Genomic DNA, 22,178 nt, shown 5'->3' with positions numbered 1-22,178 from the left:
CTATCCTTTTCTCGTATGCTCTTGTCCATCTCCTTCCCACCCCTCCCTCCATACAACACTGAATTTGTTAGTATATTGAATAATAGTCTAGTTTTTATAGTAACTTGTGGTATGATCTTAGTAAGTCTGTTATTTTCTTTCTCTTTCTTTCAGTAACATCAGTGTATTTTTGCAAGCTAATTTTCTCACAGTGTAGAAAGAATAGAGCGTCCATATATAATTTATTTCTGGATTAAAAAGTTTACAGTATGCTTCTGTTGTCACACTTGATAGTTTGACCTATTAAGATAACTGTTCAAATTTGGCAGCATTATCCATTTTAAAATATACTTCCATTTATATTGTGGATGTGACAGTGTTACGGTGTTTATTCCACAATGCAAAGTAATAAAATGTGGATTATATTTAGTTGTCCCTTTTGACTCTTCATGACTTGAAATGTCACTATCAAGAAAACATTAGCTGATGGTGCAGATTTTTTTTTTTTTTTTTTTCAGGAAATGGGAAAATAAGTAGCTGTGCAGCTGCTGAAGGTAGTTTTACTTCCCTTACTGGACTTCTGGAAGTTGAACCTCTGCACTTTACCTGTGTTTCAACAAGTGATGGAACTAGAATAGAAAGGGACGATGCAAGTACGTTTACTGGTATATACAATTTTTCATTTTTTTCTACTTGGTATAGTTCAACAACATTATATTTTTAATTGGACATAATGAGCACTGTTTGACAAACAGATTGCCTGTAGTTTTATAATTGTTGAAAAGTTTGTTGGTTTTTTTTAAATAGTTCTATATATGAAGTTAAACTTCTTAGAACTTAACAAACTGGATTCCAAATTTATTAATTTGAATCAATTTGTTTCTATTAGAGAGTATAACATACAAGCTTGTATCTTTACCTTGCGGCCTTATGTGGCAACAGAATTTCAGGGCATTAGGTGGCTCTTCTGTAATGAAAATGTTGCAAGTATGATGAGTGTGCATAGTCTATAAACCATATACTTTGTAATTCAAGATGATGTTACTTTCTAGCAAGAACTGGATAAAAAGGAGGCATCTCTCTTGTTTTTACCTTTCTCTTAACAATTAGTAAGGAATGAAATTAGAGGTGTGTTTTATAATTACATTTCTACATACCTGTTTTTGTTTTGTTTGGTTGTTTGTTTGTTTGTTTCATGCCAGTGAGTACCTTTGGGGTTACCCCAGCAGTTGGTGGCCTCTCTTCTGGAACGGTTGGGGAAGCCTCGACAGCACTGAGTTCAGCAGCCCAGGTAGCTTTGCAGTCTCTCTCTCATGCAATGGCCTCAGCTGAGCAACAGCTCCAGGTGCTGCAAGAGAAACAGCAGCAGCTTTTGAAGCTTCAGCAACAGGTTGGAGGCTATTTGGCTATTTTTTAATGCTGTCTCTAAACTTCAAAAGCTGAGAAAGTAGTTGCAGAGCTAGTTGCCCCTCCCCCCCCCCCTTTTTTTTCTCCATAGTGTATTTGAGGAAGGAACGGCTCTGCACTGAGGGTCACTCTTATTAAGCAAAATGCTGAGAGTCTCCCATGCTGCGTTGGTTTTTCAGACTTTGTTTTTATGTATTTTGAGGGTGGGTTGGGAGTTTGTGATCAAAACTAAGTCTTAATACATAAGTATATCGGTCTGAAGTTGGAAAAGCCCACTGAAATGAAAAGCACAATTGCTGACACAGGGAAGTACCAGTCATAGAGCCATTGTGAGTATGAAACTTGCCTGTGTTGACTCTACTTTGCTGTTCAGTTTTAGGGTTATTATTTTTTGATTACTCCAATTAATTACTCATGTTCCTCAGCAAGATCAAATTGAATAGAGTTTCATTTTTTCAACTTACAGTTGGACAGCTAACATGCCTATGTTGAAGGTGGTTTGGATTTATTAAATCTAGTTTTATAATAAAAGTTGAACTTGTAGTTCAATACTACTACTGTGTTCACAAGCAGTATTATCTGCTACATACACTGCTTTCATTTTCCCCGCAGAAAGCCAAGCTGGAAGCAAAACTGCATCAGACAACAGCAGCAGCGGCAGCAGCAGCATCAGCAGTTGGTCCTGTTCACAACTCTGTGCCTTCTAATCCAGTAGCAGCCCCAGGGTTCTTCATCCATCCTTCAGATGTCATTCCACCCACACCAAAAACAACTCCTCTGTTCATGACTCCACCTTTGACTCCACCTAATGAGGCAGTTTCTGCTGTTATTAATGCAGAGCTTGCTCAGCTTTTCCCTGGTTCAGTCATTGATCCCCCAACAGTTAACCTTGCAGCACATAACAAAAATACAAGCAAGTCTAGAACGGTAATTATTTTTGTTTGTTTTTCTTATAGAAACAAGATGCTGTCAGCCTTATCAGGATCTAATTTGTACTGGAATGCTAGTAAATACCTGTTCATTTGTATGAGATGTGAAAACTATATCACTAAATTCAAACTATTTGAAAAGGAAGACTTATGAAAGCAAGATAGAGTTGTTATAGTACCTCAGATGTTTTCTTTTAATTGGAGCTAGCTTAACTGTATAAGGAGTAATTAATCCTTTGAACTTAGTAGTTGATATATTTTGATGGTTCATGCTCAAATCTAAATGTAGTGAGGTGTTGTCAAAATCATGCATCTTTAAATCACAAGAGGTTTTCTTACACTTTTTTTTAAAGAACAGCTTATTATAAATGCATAGAATTTAATGACTTAATTTTACTGATGTTTTCCCACTCCTCAGAATCCACTTGGATCCGGTCTTGCTCTTGCAATATCTCACGCTTCACATTTTCTTCAACCTCCACCTCATCAGTCAATTATTATAGAGCGAATGCACTCAGGTAAAACCAGAATTCCTAATAATAATTTTGATACGTTATCTAATAAGAAGTGGAATATTTTCCAGGGTCTTAAGTAAGTTGCTTAGCTGCAGTCTCACTTGGCTTTCCAAAGAAAATATATTTCTCAGTTTGCATTTCTGTTGTATCTGTAAGTTTAAGACTCAACATTCAGTGATGTTTGTCAAGTTGAAAAATCCTGGGGCTGGAGGAATATGTTGGGTCTCTGCACAGAGCACCTGTTCTGAAATAATGCGTAAAAACCATAACAAAAGTTGAAGCCACAATTTTGTTTTCAAAGGGTGCAAGCTGTAGTGAGAGCTTCTGAGATTGTGCAGCTATGTTTAATCTGAAATGTACAACTTTTGAGCAATATATAAACAATGGCTTTATTGTTTGAGAAGTAACATCTCTTCACCGGTTAGCACACTGGTATTTTAGGCAATCCTGTGTTTTTCCCCTAGGAGCAAGAAGATTCGTGACTTTAGATTTTGGAAGACCTATATTGCTGACAGATGTATTGATTCCCACTTGTGGAGATTTGGCTTCTTTGTCAATTGACATCTGGACTTTAGGAGAAGAAGTAGATGGAAGGCGACTGGTAGTGGCTACTGATATTAGCACACATTCACTTATTTTACATGACTTGTTGCCGCCCCCAGTTTGCAGGTTTATGAAGGTAAAAGGGGATAGACTGCATACTCTATCTTTTAAACTCTTGATCTTTGTTAGTATGTGAACTTTCTCTTAAGTTGTCTTCAGATCAAACTTTAGTTGGCTATAAATTTTTTATGAATTTTTGACTTGGTGTTTATTTTGCCTCTTTGATACAATTGTGTTACAGTATAGTTCCGTTCTCTTTCAGATCACTGTTATTGGTCGATATGGTAGCACAAATGCCAGAGCAAAAATCCCATTAGGATTTTATTATGGCCATACCTATATCTTACCCTTTGAAAATGAGCTGAAACTAATGCACGATCCCCTCAGAGGAGAAGGTGAAGCTGCAAATCAGCCAGAAATTGACCAACATTTGGCAATGATGATTGCATTGCAAGAAGACATACAATGCAGGTTAGAAGAAAAAAATATGTGTACTTACTAGTTATTTTGACTTAAAACACTGGGATATTGTAATGTTAGAGTTTTAGGGTTTTTCTTCCTGTTACATTCTTCAGACCAAAAAACTCTGCCTTTATTGTAGAGTTGTTACAGTGAGTATCTTTATAGCAGTAACAAAGACTGCACTGTATTTTTTTTTTTTTTTCAATATTTCTTCTAATAGTGCATTCAAAATAGATCAGAAGTTGTATTCTGGCAGGGTAACTGTCAAATGTATTGCTATTGCTAATGTCTATTTGAATTGTCTGTTGGAATGTTCCCTTTAGGTACAATTTGGCCTGTCATCGGTTAGAAATCCTTCTGCAGAGTATTGACCTGCCACCACTCAATAGTGCTAACAATGCCCAGTACTTTTTACGAAAGCCGGACAAGGCAGTAGAAGAAGATAGCAGAGTATTTTCTGCTTACCAGGACTGCATTCAGCTACAGCTTCAACTCAACTTGGCTCACCATGCTGTTCAGAGGCTCAAAGTAGCTTTAGGTGCAAGCAGGAAAACACTGAAAGAGCAATCTGATCCAAAAGAGTTGATTCAGATGTCATCCACAGAACAGTTACGCACCATCATTAGATACTTACTGGATACTTTGCTTAGTTTGCTTCATTCTTCCAATGGTTAGTATTTTTTGAGGTTTTGGTATTTTTGTCATGTTAGTAGAAACAATTTGCAAGTGTTTATATTTCTTGATCTATACTTCCCCGCTATAAAGCTTTTAATCTATGTTCAGATATGTTTTACTATGATTTTAGTAGCTGGTAACATACAGTGTAAAGTTTCACCAGTGGCACCGAGCTGACCTAACCACTTCCAGCTCCCAAAAAGGATAGGAGAGGGTGTTGAGGTCCTTCTCCCTTTTCCATAGTCCTGGCTGCATATTCCTTTGTTCAGAGAGTCATCTGATCCTTCTGTGGGCTGATTCAGTTTGCTGAAGTAACAAAAGACTGCCCAGGCAGAATACTCATGTTGTTTTCATAGGTAGAATCAGCTTGTGGAAGGATCTGTGAGCATCGCAGCTTGTGCAACACTGGGGGTGGATTAGGTAGTTAGAAATGGGGAGGGGAAGCAGAAATTGCTTCTTTGGGGGGCGGGAAGTCATAAAACCAGTATCTCTACTCGGTTCATGATTTTTAATATCCATTAAGGATTTTTATTTCCTAAACTTGCTATTGAAAGAGTTCTTGGAGAATTGAAATTGAAAATTCTGAGTAGGAGTGGTGGGTTGTTTGTTTTTTTTTTTTAAAAAAAAAAGGCAGGCAGAACATTGTTCTGTTGATATTATATTGATAGATAGGTGTGTCTGTCTCGTAATTTTGTAATTTTCTGTGCCAGTTTGTTCTTAAGCATAATGATGGTTTGTTTTTTGCTTTGTGTAGATTCCATGGGGGTATTTGCACTGACATGAAATTGATTTGGTTTTGACCAAATGGCCTGGTTTTTATAGGTTACCTGCAAATTACCATCTCCCCATGTGTTCCCTCCTCCTTCCCCCTTGTGCCAATTAGTCTAGTCCATAATAGTTTTAAAAACATCCTGCAAACTTTTTCCTCCTATGTTTTCAAACCATTGTCTCCATAAACATAGTTGCTTGTTCTCCTTTCTTAAAAGGGCACTCTGTTCCTGTGGTTCTGCAAAGTACTTTTCATGCTCAAGCTTGTGAAGAATTATTTAAACACCTATGTATCAGTGGAACCCCAAAGATAAGATTGCATACTGGCCTTCTGCTTGTTCAGCTCTGTGGAGGAGAAAGATGGTGGGGTCAGTTTCTCTCAAATGTACTGCAGGAATTATACAATTCAGAGCAGCTTCTCATATTCCCGCAAGACAGGTAAGGTGTAAGTCTATATTGATACATTACATGTGAATCGCTTAAGTAATTCCATTGTTCATAACTTAACAGTGGAATTGACAAAATGTGACTGAAGGATACTTATCCATCTGTTCCGTTGATTTAAGAAACAGTTCTAAAAAAGCACTGTAAATGGTAAATGTCTGATTGCAGTTATTTATTGCACCTATTTGGTGCTTACACCACAATAAGTTGCTGGTTTTCTTTACTTGGAGATCTTCACATACCTAGCAGGATTGTTCCCCAGTGTCAAAAATTGCCTTTTCCTTTAACAGGCTTAAATACACCCTCATCATAGAGCTGCTTTTCTAATACATTTGGAATTAAGATTGAGGCTGGAAGGCACACTATTAGCATTTAATACAAAAGATTTCTCTGAGATAAGAGCAAGCAAGCATAGAGTTGAGCATTGAATGTTAGGTGTGTTGATTATTTCACATTATTGATAGAGGTCTTTGATATTCTAAACATTAGCATTTTATTTTAATCAAATATATTTGCTGTTCTGTGGCTTTCTGCCTTCTTTGGACAGCAACATTTACATTTCATGATTTTTTTAAAATGAATTAATTCAAGGATATAAGAATACATGGATTTAATTCTCTATGCCTGTTATTCAGTTTATTGTAGGTAATAGGAAATAAAATGGATGAGGTTTTGTTTCAGATGTACGAAGTAGAATGCTCTGCTGACCTCTTGAGCAAGAAAGAGAAAGTGTTCACCCTAAAATACTGCATTATCCTTACAACAATAGAACGTGAAATCCAGTTCACTTGCTGGGCCACGGTACTGCTTTCTGTAGCAATCTGCTTGTGTCTCAGATGGAAGCCTAGGGGAATATTGTTCTATAAGGGGTGTTTCAGAATATTACCGGATCTGAAAAAGAAATAAAATCTTAAATATGTAAATTTTATTTTTAGGGTCTTCATGTTGCTTTCTTGCATTGGCCAAAGATCGCTTAGCAACAGTGGTGTTTTAGAAAGTTTACTTAATCTCCTGGATAACCTGCTGTCACCACTGCAACCTCATTTACCTGTGCACAGAAGAACTGAAGGTAGCCCTCTAATTTGAGAAACTATATTTTCATATTCATTATAAGCTAGAAAATTGAGAGACTAGCTCACAATTTTTGGTGTATTAAAGGAAGAAATTGCTTGTTTACTATATTTCCAAAACACAGTTGTCTTAAAATGTGCTGAAACTTCTTGTTCTTTAGGTGCTAAAAGAAATTCCTCCCCCCAGCCCCCTGTTTAAACCTGAGCAAAATCTATTTGGTTGCTTTTAATTCAGCTAGGAAGCTTTAAAGTTTTAACAAAGTGGGGGGGACGTCCAATGTGTAGACAGCTCTAGTGGCTCTAGTGAATGACTTTGGAATTTAGCGTTTTGGAAAGAAGTGCCCCTTTTTGCTCGTGAGATTCTTTCTAAGTTTCAAGCTTTTGAGGTGAAACACAGTTAGGAAAACAAGTTTGTTAGGTGTATCTGCAAGGTTTCTGCAAACTACCTGGGGTTTTTTTGTAATCGCAAGGAATTTACTTTTTTTTACCCTAAAAAAATTACTGAAATTGTATTCTCCAAACTTGATTTTCTTTGAGTGTTTTCTTAACTACCCTAAGGTTGAAGAAAATGCTTGCTTTTGAACACATCAAGCTCTAGGCTACTTCATTTGTTATGTACATGTAGCAGAGCATTGTAGAAGATAGGCTGTTTAAAATTCTTAGTGTTGTGAAGTTGGTAAATGCCAGCTGAGAATCTGTTCTTACTTTTTACCTTGTTTCCTGATGGAAACAAGTCTACAGCTGGTGTCAGAAGCTGTCCTGTTGCTTCCCATTGGTCTGCTGTGTACTTTCTCTATCTTGGCCGTATCCTGCTGTAGTCTCTAACTAGTTTGAGGCAAACCCAAGCTTACATCTCCTCTACCTCTGTTTGCACTCTCCCCACAGCTGCCAATTCCTTTCATAGCTCTTGCCTTACTAGTTGTCCTCACGGAGGACTTTAGGAAGCAGAAGTAACTGATACTTCAGAGCTTTATTTGCTGGTCTTCCAGCTTCCTTCCTCCTGGACAGTACAGGTGAGTACTAGGGCATTATTATGTGTGGTGGAAGCATCAAGTAAGGCAGAAGAAATTCCTATTTGAGAACTATCACACATAACTAAGGGTCAAAGGGTTGAAAACTTACTGGGGAAAAAGTCAGAAAACAAAGGACAATCAAAGTGAGAGGTGAGTGTTGTGGGTAGAGAGAAGTTGTAAACTTTGAGGCAGAGGGGGGAAAAAAAGGAATAATCAAAAGACACTTGGAGGGAGGGGGAGAGAAGCTGAAAACTTTAATTTTTTTTAGGAGATGAAAGGAAAAGAAATGCACTTGTTTTAACAGAAGTATGAAAAGGTATATACTTCACTCTGCAGCAGGCTCCTTTCTTTTTAGTGTGCCAGCCAAAAAGGTGTGTAAAGGTCACCAGTGCTACTCATTTCTATTCTTCCAATTTAGTCTGCGGTTCCTTTTCAGGTCCTGTTATGGGGAAGGCCTCCTGTTCCTCTGCCTGCTTGGGGTGGGCTGCTTTCTGCCAGTGTGGACAGGAAACTGGAGTTAATAGTCAGGGCCTGCATCCTATTGCTTGGGCTGCCAGCAGCTACTTGTGATTTTGCACAAGTGGTTTCTGTCCCTTAGTTTTCTTGTTTGATCTGGAATTAATATAGTTTGAGTTAATGAAAGCTTTTTTGAGGTCAGTGCATGAAAAGTGTAGTGTAGTTAAATGTGGCTTAGCACAGTGTGCAGATATGAAAATGTATGTGTAACCTGTAGTACTAATGATTTTGTTGTATTGATGTTATGTAAAAGTATGCCATTTGCATAATGACTGTAATTAAGTGGTCATTAATTGTAGGTTTCTGGTCTTTATTGAGCACTCATGAGTTCACTTTAGAACAGTTGATTTAGATTTGCTCATGCACAGAAAGATTTTTTTCTTGCAAGATGTGTGGTTTTTTTCCCTTCTGCCTGTACAAAAATACTGCATTTAATGTATAAGACTGAAATAAGCAATAGCCAGTCATTAGTGCCACCAGCATGGTTCATCTAGTCTGAGCTCAGTCTTGGCTTTCCTGCATCTTATTCAAATGGCTATGTGAAAATACGCTAAAAAAGGAATAAAAATTGAAGGTATTCGGGTGCATGGTTATAACTGTCTTGTTGGAGCCCTGGTTGATGGAGGAATTTCACACTATGGAATTTGAGACTTCTAATTTATGTGCTTTAATGCAAGCAGCTGTCATTCTGCATTTGGTATTTAGGAAATTTAGACATAGAATTTTTTACTTTTTTTTTTTTAAATGCTGCTTAATTTTTAGCTTCAACGGTAGAGGTGAAGCTTTTGACCTCTGACTTCATCAGACTAAGAGAACTGTGGCATTTTTTCTTGGACCTGAACTCTATACTGAATGTTTGATGTCTTCCCTCATTTATGAGTGCTCGGACTCTTATTCTCATTTTTTTAAAAAAGAGCAGAATCTTTGTGACCTAGTGAAATGTGTGCTACCTAATGGTTTTTATGATTTCTTTAAAACTAATTTGTTATGGCTTCAAAACTTTATTAATGCTCTCAAATCTATTTGTTTTGAAGGAGTTTTAGACATTCCCATGATCAGCTGGGTTGTAATGCTGGTGTCCAGACTACTGGATTACGTAGCTACTGTTGAAGATGAAGCAGCCACGGCCAAGAAACCTCTGAATGGAAAAGAGAGGGAACGATTTTTGACAGGTTTGTAACACTTATTATCAGAACTTGCTTCTGTGTGTATTGGTTTGGGAGCTGTTCAAATACTTAAAATGTATTTTCAATTCACTTGAAAAATAAGATTTTAAAAACAGATGTTGTGATCTTTTTATTTGCATTGTTGTCTGCTTCTTTACATCCCCTTCTGCTTAGAAATATGATCTCTTTCATTTTCTTAAAGTGAAAATTACAGGATTGATTTTAGTTTGTAAAATGTCTGTATATTATTCTGTGACTCTGGGACCTGGCGATTGGGAGTACACCATGTTGAAACAGTTTTGTGTTGTGAGAAAGGGCAACAGTATGACTTTGTAACTGCTTTGGTATTTGCCATGGTATTTTTATCCAGTATTTTTAAATGCATTTTTTGTCTGTTTATTTTTTTATTGTTTAAATGGATTAGCTATGGTTTTCTTTGAACATCTTTTCTAAAAGTGAAAACTCTAAAGCTTTTGTGTTATGGAAGCTGTTCAGGTATTTTTAGTTAGGACAGTCTTGCTTACCTCCTTATATGTTTTAAAAATAATGAAAACAAGGTGGTACTGCTGCATTTTAAAATTACACAGAAATAGTACCATCAGTGGTGACAGCTGCATAACACTAAGAGAGATTTTGCTTGTTTGTTTAGTATTTAGTGTATGGAGATGCTAACCATTGCTGCAATGTAAATGCTTTTCTCTGGAGTTAAGTGAGGTTTAGTAAGATGGATTAATATCTCCTTTTTTTTTTCTGTTTCCATTAGGAAACCAGTGGAGTTTTATAAATAATAGCCTTCACACTCAGAGTCTGAGCAGATCAACTAAAGGCAACAGTAGCCTAGATAGACTGTATTCCCGAAAGATCAGAAAACAGCTTGTGCATCATAAACAGGTGACTTCCAGAACGGTAGTGGCTATTTTCACACAAGTATGTCTTGTTTATAGTATATCTCATTTGTTGGAAGGACAACTTTGGCCTTGGGACTCATTCAGCCTTGCTTTTGCATAGGTCTGGTTCTGTAGCTAAAGGCTGCCTAACTTCTTCGACATTCGTCTCAAACCATGGGGCATGGGATCTGCTGGAAGAACAGATGTTGGAGTGTACTGTTGCACTCTGTGGCCCATATTGGATAATAAATATAATTTACTTTCTAGAGAAATCTGGGTACACCTGAGTGCAAGCATCTAAGCTGTGATTTAAAAGTTGGTAATTCTTAAGAAACAAACTTTTCATTTCTAAATGCAACCATGCAGGTTTTGTGACCCTGAGCACGTATGTCTTGAGCTCCTTTAAAAATACTGTTTCTTCTTAAACTTCATCTGTTATGGGTCTGCTAGTAGCCCCTTATAGTGTCTTAGTTAAAATTGTATATAAACTGTATTTTAAAAGCTCAAGTTACAATTTGAACTGAAGATTACTATCATATGAACATACAGATCCTTTTAACATCTTACTGCTTAAATTTTCATTTTTTCCTATTAACATTTTCTTTTAGCAACTTAACTTATTAAAAGCAAAACAGAAGGCTTTGGTGGAACAGATGGAAAAAGAGAAAATACAAAGCAACAAAGGATCATCATACAAACTTTTAGTAGAACAGGCAAAACTAAAGCAGGCTACTTCAAAGGTATGATGCTCTGAAACTGTGACTGACTTCTTGTCCTTTGCATGGAAAGACCTGTTCCTGCAAAGTCATTTTTGTCCTATGTTGACCTTATTTTAAAAAGTTGTTTCATCGTGGCTGCTATCAAGCATATTCTGATGCTGAAAACAGCAGCCATCTGGAAATCTCTTGCACTGTGAAAAATAGTTTATACTTCTGCAGGGGTTTTTTAGGTAGTCATGGCCAAAATCACTAATAATCTTGTAGCTTTGGGAATGCCAGTCATATCTTTAAACTTTGGATAACATATACCAGTAGAAATGTAATGTTTTATATGGCTAACTTTTATGCATGATGCTCTCCTGGTTGAGTAATCAGAAAATAATCATGCCAATGGCTGTCTCAAACTAATAAATACAACTTCTGAGAATGTTTTCTGAGCTTTCTCAGAAGCTTCTTAAAAGTACTTCTCATGTAAGTTGAGGCATCTTGCAGTAAGCCCCAGATACTGAGAGTGGATGTGGTAGTTAATTATTTTGATTATGGATGAGGTGCTGAAATTTAGGGATTTCTGGAGATGGCAACATGGACTTTGCAGAGAACACAAAAAAAAGTGTAAATTTTTCTAGCTACCAAACTTAGGTATCTCTTTAAATATTTACTCTGTAATTCCAGAAGTACTACTGTCTGTTAGGATGACTGAAAGTAGGCCTGTGGGAAGACCTTACAGGCAATGTAAAGGGAAATCTTACAACAAACAACTTCCAGTAATTATGAGAAAAAATACCAAAACAAAACAAAAAAACAACCAACCAAAAAAACCCACAAAAAAACCAAAAACCAAACCCCACACCAAAATTTAAACACCAGCATAAAAATAAAGCCCTAAGTTTTCACTAACTCTGCTTGTCATGAGCTGTTCTTTCCTGCACTATCTTCTGCTTTATTCCTGCAGGTTATAGCAAGGGGGCTACTCCACTGGTAGGCCCCTTGAGACATCTTTAAATGAGTCACTGGCTGAAATATGCTATCCAGCTATTTAAGTTTCGCTTTATAGCAGCCATGTTGCATCAAAAAAGCATGTTGAACTAAAGACTTCCCCCCCTTGCAGTATCTTAACATTTAGTTATGGTATTACTGTGCACTTGATAGTTGCATTTCATGTAGTTTTTACTACTTCGCCTACTAATCACTTTCAGTTATGACAAGCTGTGAGTAACTTAAAACATTTATTGCATTTAGGAGAAAGCTGAAACCTTTGTGTTAGTAAATAGTTCTTTCTATGGTCTACTTGAGTAGCTGCTACTTCAGTGAGATTATAAGAGGCTTTTGTGTTACGTAATTTTAGACTGCTTGTGTAGCTGATAAATGAACTGAGCTGGTAAATGTGTGCCGTGGTGGATGGGAGGATTTTTTCCTCCATTGAATTTGTAGACGCTCTGTCAAAAAGGTTGTAGTTTAGAGCTCTGATCAAGTATCAGGCTAGTTCAATTTATGGTGGTTAATGGACACTTTGTACACTGGAAGTATTAAGAAAGTTAGAAATTACTGATGATCTATCTAGTGTGAAGAACTTAGAAGTCAGTGTTCTTGCAAAGGTAAATTTCCACATTAGCTCTTGTATACAGTTTGCTTCAAGGTAGCCGTAGCTTTATATGCAGGTGTGGAAGTATGAAATAAACTTCTAAAACACATATTCTCAATAAGTTTTATGGCAAACATAAAGGCTTAATTGACACTTGTGTGGAACTGGATAATTTTGTTATGAGTGTCACCTGAGATAAAATGCTGTCAAAACAAATTTCTGCCAGTAAAGCCTTAATTGCATTCCAGATTCTCATGCATTCTTAAACCCTCTTTTTTCTCCCCTTCTCTCCCCTTCTCTCCCCTTCTCTCCCCTTCTCTCCCCTTCTCTCCCCTTCTCTCCCCTTCTCTCCCCTTCTCTCCCCTTCTCTCCCCTTCTCTCCCCTTCTCTCCCCTTCTCTCCCCTTCTCTCCCCTTCTCTCCCCTTCTCTCCCCTTCTCTCCCCTTCTCTCCCCTTCTCTCCCCTTCTCTCCCCTTCTCTCCCCTTCTCTCCCCTTCTCTCCCCTTCTCTCCCCTTCTCTCCCCTTCTCTCCCCTTCTCTCCCCTTCTCTCCCCTTCTCTCCCCTTCTCTCCCCTTCTCTCCCCTTCTCTCCCCTTCTCTCCCCTTCTCTCCCCTTCTCTCCCCTTCTCTCCCCTTCTCTCCCCTTCTCTCCCCTTCTCTCCCCTTCTCTCCCCTTCTCTCCCCTTCTCTCCCCTTCTCTCCCCTTCTCTCCCCTTCTCTCCCCTTCTCTCCCCTTCTCTCCCCTTCTCTCCCCTTCTCTCCCCTTCTCTCCCCTTCTCTCCCCTTCTCTCCCCTTCTCTCCCCTTCTCTCCCCTTCTCTCCCCTTCTCTCCCCTTCTCTCCCCTTCTCTCCCCTTCTCTCCCCTTCTCTCCCCTTCTCTCCCCTTCTCTCCCCTTCTCTCCCCTTCTCTCCCCTTCTCTCCCCTTCTCTCCCCTTCTCTCCCCTTCTCTCCCCTTCTCTCCCCTTCTCTCCCCTTCTCTCCCCTTCTCTCCCCTTCTCTCCCCTTCTCTCCCCTTCTCTCCCCTTCTCTCCCCTTCTCTCCCCTTCTCTCCCCTTCTCTCCCCTTCTCTCCCCTTCTCTCCCCTTCTCTCCCCTTCTCTCCCCTTCTCTCCCCTTCTCTCCCCTTCTCTCCCCTTCTCTCCCCTTCTCTCCCCTTCTCTCCCCTTCTCTCCCCTTCTCTCCCCTTCTCTCCCCTTCTCTCCCCTTCTCTCCCCTTCTCTCCCCTTCTCTCCCCTTCTCTCCCCTTCTCTCCCCTTCTCTCCCCTTCTCTCCCCTTCTCTCCCCTTCTCTCCCCTTCTCTCCCCTTCTCTCCCCTTCTCTCCCCTTCTCTCCCCTTCTCTCCCCTTCTCTCCCCTTCTCTCCCCTTCTCTCCCCTTCTCTCCCCTTCTCTCCCCTTCTCTCCCCTTCTCTCCCCTTCTCTCCCCTTCTCTCCCCTTCTCTCCCCTTCTCTCCCCTTCTCTCCCCTTCTCTCCCCTTCTCTCCCCTTCTCTCCCCTTCTCTCCCCTTCTCTCCCCTTCTCTCCCCTTCTCTCCCCTTCTCTCCCCTTCTCTCCCCTTCTCTCCCCTTCTCTCCCCTTCTCTCCCCTTCTCTCCCCTTCTCTCCCCTTCTCTCCCCTTCTCTCCCCTTCTCTCCCCTTCTCTCCCCTTCTCTCCCCTTCTCTCCCCTTCTCTCCCCTTCTCTCCCCTTCTCTCCCCTTCTCTCCCCTTCTCTCCCCTTCTCTCCCCTTCTCTCCCCTTCTCTCCCCTTCTCTCCCCTTCTCTCCCCTTCTCTCCCCTTCTCTCCCCTTCTCTCCCCTTCTCTCCCCTTGCTTTTTTTAAGTTTTACAGTTACTGTTATTGCTGCCTCAGATTTTCACTGGGAAAAGATTTAGAGGTTTGTTTTAAAATTTAACTGTTGTTTCAAATTTAATTTCTGCAGCACTTCAAGGACTTAATACGCTTACGTCGAACTGCAGAATGGCCTCGTTCTACTTTAGATACAGAAGTATCAACAACAAAGGAAACTCCGGAAATTGAACCACTTCCATTTACACTGGCACATGAACGTTGTATTTCTGTAGTGCAGAAGCTGGCGCTCTTTCTCTTGTCCATGGACTTTACTTGTCATGCAGACTTACTTCTCTTTGTTTGTAAGGTAAACAGAATATTGAACATCACTCTGTAGCTGCAATGGAGACCACACTAAATTAGCTTTCTGTTACTGCTTTTTTTTGCTGACTCGATGGTAAAAATTAGCTGCAGCATTAAAATTTCTAGTAATTTCTGGTGAGGTAGTTTTTCTGATCTGTCACCTTTTGCGTAACTTACAATATGATGGCTTCAAAATTCCATAGAAAAAGTAACTTTAAAAAATATTTTCATGTAATTACACTTGTAAAATCATAAATTTAAGCTTGTTAAAATACCTAGTTTACTAGTAAGCAAAATCTAATAATCGTAGAAATGAAAGCTATTACATATTTTCATAGTGTTAAATATGACTAGGCATATATTTCTTTTTTCTTTTTTTTTTTTTTTTTTTTAGGTTCTTGCTAGAATTGCAAATGCTACAAGACCAACAATTCATTTATGTGAGATTGTAAATGAGACGCAGTTGGAAAGATTATTGCTGCTTCTTGTTGGAACTGATTTTAACAGAGGAGACATCTCTTGGGGCGGAGCATGGGCTCAGTATTCTCTGACTTGTATGCTGCAGGATATTCTAGCAGGTTTGTTTTAAGTTCATATTTTTCAGAATGTACTTTACACTTGAAACTTTCTATCTTGAATGTTTTAGCGATTTTTTTTTTTTTTTTTTTTAATTATTATGTTAGAACCTGCTGACGCTATTTTAAGATCGTGAGATTAGTGTGTAAAAAATGCAATTTGAAGTTGCAATTACAGTCAATCCTGAATTAGTGACTTGGGCATTGAAAAGTTAATATTTATATGACCCTGATTATTTGAAAATTATTCAGAACTCCTCCCCTTGAAGAAGCAGCCCTTAGAGAATTTAGAGTTAGATGAAGAACAGACAGTTGGCCTAGACACTGGGATATTAATTTGTAAGTGGAATAAAGCTTGAAATTCAGTTGTCTGCTTAATCTAATACGTAGGAGAGTTGTTGGCACCTATAGCAGCTGAAGCTATGGAAGAATGTGCTTTGGGAGAAGATGCTGGAGCTTCAGCTGGGGATTCTGATGACTCTCTCCAGCAGTCCACAGTTCAGTTAGTGGAAACAATAGATGAGCCTTTGACACATGACATCACAGGTAAATTATTCCATAATCTTGATGTATATATGTATACTCAAAGAAGTAAAAAAACCCTTTGCTATTACTCATCTATCAAAGTATCAGTAAAGGAGTTTTGGTGATAGGATAATTAGTTTCTGAAAATACAGGCAGACTATGAGCAATTCTTCAACTTATTTTTACAGCTGATCAGTACGAAATGGTTATTTTTCTGATTATTTAAAAAAGGCAACTTGATTGCATTCATTATCTTTTTGCACTAAGAGCTGTAATATTAAAAGCCTTAAAATCATCCATGAATTGGATGATATATCCATGTTTTATGGTTTGTACTTAGTAGTATTAATATTCTTTTAATCATTCAAAGGTGCTCCACCTTTGTCATCTTTGGAAAAAGATAAGGACATTGACCTTGAATTACTGCAAGACCTGATGGAAGTTGATATTGATCCTTTGGATATTGATTTGGAGAAAGATCCCCTTGCAGCCAAAGTCTTCAAGGTATGACACACCTGAGTTTTCAGGATAACATTTACGTGTGGAATAATAAAATCCTTTCTCTCTTACAATTCTTCGTTAGTGGTATTTGATGTCTTAAGACCTGCTTTTGGCCTTTTATAAAGGTTTAATGTAGAATAACGGGAAAGAATGTAAAGATTGTGTTCACATCTCAGATGTATTCATATCTCGATTGACCACAAAATATTTTGCTTTTGTGTGAAGATAATCTGTATAAACAAGAGGTTCTGAGTTTACTCATACTGTAGCATGTTAAAGACAACAAAAGCATAATATAAAAGAAAAATAAGATCAAGTCTTGTCCTTTTTTATTAAGAATAGCATGCCATTTGCTTCTGTGATTGATCTTAAGGGTTAATACTGATAGTATTGTGTTCAAAAAAACCCAAGGCAGCAGTAGCTAGTGCTCAGACCAACTTCAGACTATGAAGACAAGCAACTAACTTAAAAAATTATTTCACTGTGGAACAAGAAAATTATTAAATGCTTTCATACTTAAAATGGAAGCTAAACATATCAGAGGTGGTAAAATTACGTTTAGATGTAATAGTATATTGTCAAGGTGTATTAAAAAAACAAAAATATTTTGGTTTTAAAGAAACAAAACTGTTTGTAATAAAATGTTGAGTCTCTTTTCTCTGTCCATAAGGATGATGCTCTCATTTGGAGTTTTCCTGCTCCTCTCACTATTGACTCAAACCTTCAGCCTCATTTGAATTAACCTCAATTATCTTTCTCACCACTTGCTCAGACAACAATAAATTTACTTTTTTTTTTCCTATATTCCCTGATATGTCCTTCCACCCATTACCTATCATGTAAAGATTTTTTTTCTCTAAGTCTCACCCTACCAAAAATTCCACTTATTGCTTAATTTTTGTTTTACTGATGTTTCCCTCCTCCTTTATTCTGCTATCATTTCATGTGGCAGTATGCCTTAGTCCACTTCATCTGCAAGTATCTTCATGATCTCATTGACTGATTGGATGTCCTCCAAAAACAGCCAGAAAAACACTTCTTCATTCTTAATCCTTCTTAAGATTTGCTTCTGTATCTGTAAAATGACAGGTGATACTGGATCTTGCCATTAAAAATACAGGCATACACAAATTGCCTTCCTACAGTCTTACGTTACTATTTTTTTCCTTGTGATTCATATGCTTTCTTAGTGTCTTAAATTATGACACTTCAGTAGAGATTATTCAACTCTTTCTTTTGCAGAGCCCAGTACAAATAATCCCTGAGCCTCGCTGAGGCTTCAAGGTACTTTCATAGTACAGTTAATAATATAGTATTCTGTCTTGATAAATAACTTCTCAAAATATCTGTGTGATACTCCACTTCAAAATTTACAATATAGTACAAATGTGTGAATAAAAACTGATGATAACATTTTCAAATTGGCTTCTTGAATCTTTGAGACAGCTAACTACATTGCTGGATTTTGACAATCACTAAGGATTCAGTAGCTTACACAGCAATAAAAATTGAAACAAAATTTTCTAAAGCTATTGGATCCAATCTTCTGGTTTTAATCTCTTGTAACTTCAGTGTTTGTTGTTAGTCATTACAAATTTTATTTTTGTACTTGGGCAGTCTAAAGAGTTGCTGTTTATTTTTTTTCTTGTTGTTTTGTTTGTTTTTTAAGCCTATAAGCAGCACCTGGTATGATTACTGGGGTGCTGATTATGGTACCTACAATTACAATCCTTACATTGGAGGCGTTGGAATTCCAGTTGCAAAACCACCGGTAACTACAGAGAAAAATGGATCACAAACCATGAGCGTATCAGTCTCTCAAGGTAAGCAATGAACTGAAAGTTCTGTTCAGGGTCTCTTTTCTGTGATACTGTATTTGACACTTCTGCATATCAAATTATGTTAACAATCTCTACATGTATTAAGTGGAAATAATTAAATTTTCTATATGCCATGGGGTTTTTTGGTGGTAAATGAAAGAATATTATGTGAAGTTTATATTTAAAACAGCCTAACAGCAGAAAATCTTATTTTCTAACATTTTTGAGCACACACTTATAGGCAGTTTTAAATTATTCCTGTTTTCTCAGGAAATTTTGGAAGCTCTTTTCTAGTTGGCTGATATATTGGATAGTTGGATCTACCCTAAGGAATGAGGTGGCACACTTGTTGAGTTTGGAGGAATAACTACTGAACTGGGGTGATAGATCTTTCCCCTGCCACACTGGGGAAACACAGTTTTTTGGTTCTTGTTTGAGAGCTATTACCTTAGGAAAAACAAGCTTAAACATATGCAGAATTAGTCATGTGTGATACTAAAAAGAAATATGTGTTTGTTTCACAGAAATTTAATATTTTATTAATTATATATTTCACATCTATAACAACCTTATATTCAGTTCAGAGTACAAGTTTCTGTATTCTGCTTCTGTCATATATAAAAATGAATCTTTCTGTTAGTGATACTGAGATTTTTTTTTTCAGTTTAATGTGTACTGTATATCTATATTGCTTTCACAGGAAGTTAGAGTAACTAATTATATATGTCTGATACAATTCAGTTTTACCCTGTTTGTTGCCTTGTGTAGCTTTAGATGCACGTCTAGAAGTTGGACTTGAACAGCAGGCTGAGCTGATGCTGAAAATGATGTCCACCCTGGAGGCTGATTCCATTCTACAAGCATTAACAAACACATCTCCTACACGTAACTACGTGTTGTCAAATCATTCTCCTCACATAATGACCATGATGCTTTGAAATTTGTACTAATTTTTTCTGCAGTCATTTAGCAGCTTAGAAAAAGTTATATTTTGCTTGAATTTTCTTGTTAGGCCAAGCTTTAGAGATATTTCTTTATTCAGATTTTTGAATTATGTGTATACATATATTTAAGATATTTTGGGAAACTAGTCAGATATACAGGATTTCTTTTACAGTGCATTATACTACAATGGAGGAATTATTTTCATTTTCCGATCGAGGTGCAAGTGAATGTTAAGTTTCCTGGTTTTGTGAAGCTTCATTCTTGCATTCACTGTGAAATTTCAGCTGTTTGAAAGCTGCTTTGCACTTGACAGTTTCACCTGTTCAGTCATGAAAGTGAAAATATTTGAATAAAATTTTGAATGCAGCTGTTCAATAAGCTTTATGTTATAAAAACACTCATGATGCCAATTTACTTTTGAATGTATTTTTAGCCAGTTGCACTGCCCGTTTTGTTAAGATGTGCTGCTTTGTAGCTCTCTGGGTGCCTTTATGTGCATGCAGTCATTAGTTGAATGATGATGGAGTAGGTTTAGTGACATCCTCAGCCTTTAATCTCTGGAAGTTTATTATTGACTGCAGTAGTTTTACCATAATGCATGGAAGAGATGTTCCAAATGTTTGTCTTACCATTGTGTTATCAGGACACTCCTATAATACATGTTTAGGAAGAACTGTGAAAGTGTATTTGTGTGGGCTCACTTTCCAAACAGTTTTGTGAAGGTGGAGATGTCTGATACTCAAGTATGCCTTTCACAGTATGGTAGTCAGTAGTTCAACTCAGCTGAACACTACATTGAAGATGTTCCTGTAAATTATAAAATAAGTGTATTTCCCTTAAGTATAGAATGCAAGGAAATAAATATGAAATTTCTTTTAGCAACTTTCACAAAATAATTCATGGAGGGATGATACTTTTTGTTTTTTAGTAACCCAGTCTCCTAGCGGAACAGATGATTCATTGCTGAGAGGATTACATACTGCTAACCAAAATGCCCAGTTAATTGTACAGTTGTCATCTATACCTATGCTGAGTGCATGCTTCAACAAACTCTTTTCCATGCTACAAGTCCACCATGTTCAGGTATAGAATTATGAACTTTGAAATGTTTTGATAGCATTTCTCTCTAAATTTGAAAGTTGTTTTCCTATACTTCTTACTACTTAGGATGCAAGTAACCTGTTATGTCATGTGCTTTATTGCTTGTGAAACTGTCATGGACAGCAGTACCAATAATGTAACTGACAAGCTGCTGAAGGCTTTTATCAAAAATGACATTTCTTGTTACAGTGAAAAAGTGGGTATACATTTTCATATTTAAAAACAAGTTTGTAGATTCACTGAAAGATAATTGTCAGCTTATTAGTGAAGAGTGTCACTAAGTGTGAAGTCTCCATCTGTGGAGATCTTCAAAACCCAGCTGGATAAACCCCCGAGCAACCCATTCTGATGTCGTCTTTGGCCCTTCTTTGAGCAGAAGATTGGATTGGATAACCTCCAGAGGTCCCTTCCAACCTGAATTATCCAATGATCATAAATGTTAAAATTAAAAGTGCGCTTTTTGAAAAGTCATTGGTTTAGCAATGCTTTTCTTGATACATACAAAGGAACACCATGCATGCTATATATGAGTGATTAGGTGCCTGCCTGCCTGTTTATATTTTAACTGGGTGGCTGACTCCATCCCTCAATTGTTCTTTAAATATCTCATCCAAAATACAGTTTGTGGTCTAAAGAACCTTGATGCTTCCCCGGAATATCTAAATAGTTATTTTCCGCAAGGGAGTTATTCAGAATAAGCATCAGTGTCTCTGATAGTAAGGGAAGTTTCCCAGTAATTAAATTGGACTTTTCAATAATTTTGGTTGATGGGTAAACATCATTTGACTATATTGAGACATTCCAAAAGCTTACATGCAAACCAGTGTTACAGGTGTAAGGTTATGATACAGACGTTTCTGAGCAGTGTGTAAAGCTGCTTTCTTTTAACATAAGTTTGAAGAAACTTCTTCAGAGAAACTTAACTGTATTTAGAAGAATCAATTACAAAAACATAGCAGAAGCATTTTCTAGTTATGCTGAATTTGCCTTGAATATTATGTTTATCAGAATCTTCAAATCCAGTAAAGGGGGGGGGAGAGAGAGAATGTGTGTGTGTGTATCAGTGAAACAGTAACAGCTGAGAATGTAGATAAGGCTTTTAAAATCAAAGCAAATAATCTTTTATGCTCTGGAGTTCTAGAAAAACACTTGAGTTTGGTCTGATAGTGTTCTTCTCTCCCTTTTTTTCAGCTTGAATCCCTTTTACAGTTATGGCTCACATTAAGCCTGAATTCCAGCTCCTCTGGAAGTAAAGATAGTGGCGCTGATATTTTCCTTTATAATGCTAACCGAATTCCTGTCATTTCCTTGAACCAAGGTAAAATACATTAAATATGGGAAATTTAATTTTCAGGAAGTGTAAGATAAGATTTTTTTTTTAAGTACTCAATTTTTGCTAATAAGCAAAAAGTATTACAATAAGTATTCTTGATAAGATCAATGTTGGGATATTTTCTGTGTTCTTATTCAAGAGCTCTTGGGCTCATTATCTTCTTAATATGAAAAATGTGTAACTAGTATGTAACTGAGAGATGATTCCTTGAATTTACATGATCTCCTCAGAAATTAAATTGTAAAATTTGTGGTTCTTAACTCATCATTAATGCCAAGAGGACTTTTTAAAATACACTACTTGGTCTAAGGTGAACTGTGCACCTGTGTGCACTTCTGTGACAAATCTCTTCTCCTTGTATACCATCCTATGATCTTTTTATTATCAAAGGGGTTGGTGGAGGGGGAAGCCCTATTACCTTTTGTCATCAGACTACTAATCTAGTACAAAGACATGTTGAATTTTTTTTTTTCTATAATATGTTATACTGTATAGTTTAGAAAATCTTGTGGTG

At 37.4% G+C, this 22,178-nt stretch overlaps 1 protein-coding gene across 10 annotated transcripts in view; it reads left to right on the top strand.

The window, feature by feature from the left end:
* The window catches only part of BIRC6 (baculoviral IAP repeat containing 6), a 187,388-nt gene that overhangs the window by 62,257 nt on the left and 102,953 nt on the right, over nt 1-22,178 (top strand). For 5 of the 10 annotated variants that reach the window (XM_069800485.1, XM_069800484.1, XM_069800482.1 and 2 more), the window contains exons 23-42: nt 498-644; nt 1,182-1,369; nt 1,999-2,313; nt 2,734-2,833; nt 3,295-3,509; nt 3,696-3,904; nt 4,219-4,565; nt 5,557-5,776; nt 6,718-6,851; nt 9,416-9,553; nt 10,311-10,438; nt 11,043-11,174; nt 14,653-14,868; nt 15,259-15,442; nt 15,830-15,985; nt 16,335-16,468; nt 18,135-18,288; nt 19,054-19,170; nt 20,159-20,313; nt 21,523-21,649. In XM_069800485.1, coding sequence (XP_069656586.1) covers nt 498-644; nt 1,182-1,369; nt 1,999-2,313; nt 2,734-2,833; nt 3,295-3,509; nt 3,696-3,904; nt 4,219-4,565; nt 5,557-5,776; nt 6,718-6,851; nt 9,416-9,553; nt 10,311-10,438; nt 11,043-11,174; nt 14,653-14,868; nt 15,259-15,442; nt 15,830-15,985; nt 16,335-16,468; nt 18,135-18,288; nt 19,054-19,170; nt 20,159-20,313; nt 21,523-21,649 — 3,516 coding nt within the window. The remainder of the gene's footprint in view (nt 1-497; nt 645-1,181; nt 1,370-1,998; nt 2,314-2,733; nt 2,834-3,294; nt 3,510-3,695; nt 3,905-4,218; nt 4,566-5,556; nt 5,777-6,717; nt 6,852-9,415; nt 9,554-10,310; nt 10,439-11,042; nt 11,175-14,652; nt 14,869-15,258; nt 15,443-15,829; nt 15,986-16,334; nt 16,469-18,134; nt 18,289-19,053; nt 19,171-20,158; nt 20,314-21,522; nt 21,650-22,178) is intronic. The other 5 variants (XM_069800486.1, XM_069800483.1, XM_069800490.1 and 2 more) reach the window with 4 other exon arrangements.

This window comes from Haliaeetus albicilla, chromosome 13 (assembly GCF_947461875.1).
Source record: "Haliaeetus albicilla chromosome 13, bHalAlb1.1, whole genome shotgun sequence".
NCBI classification, from domain to species: Eukaryota; Metazoa; Chordata; class Aves; order Accipitriformes; family Accipitridae; genus Haliaeetus; species Haliaeetus albicilla.
This window is presented reverse-complemented; position numbering and strand designations above follow the sequence as displayed.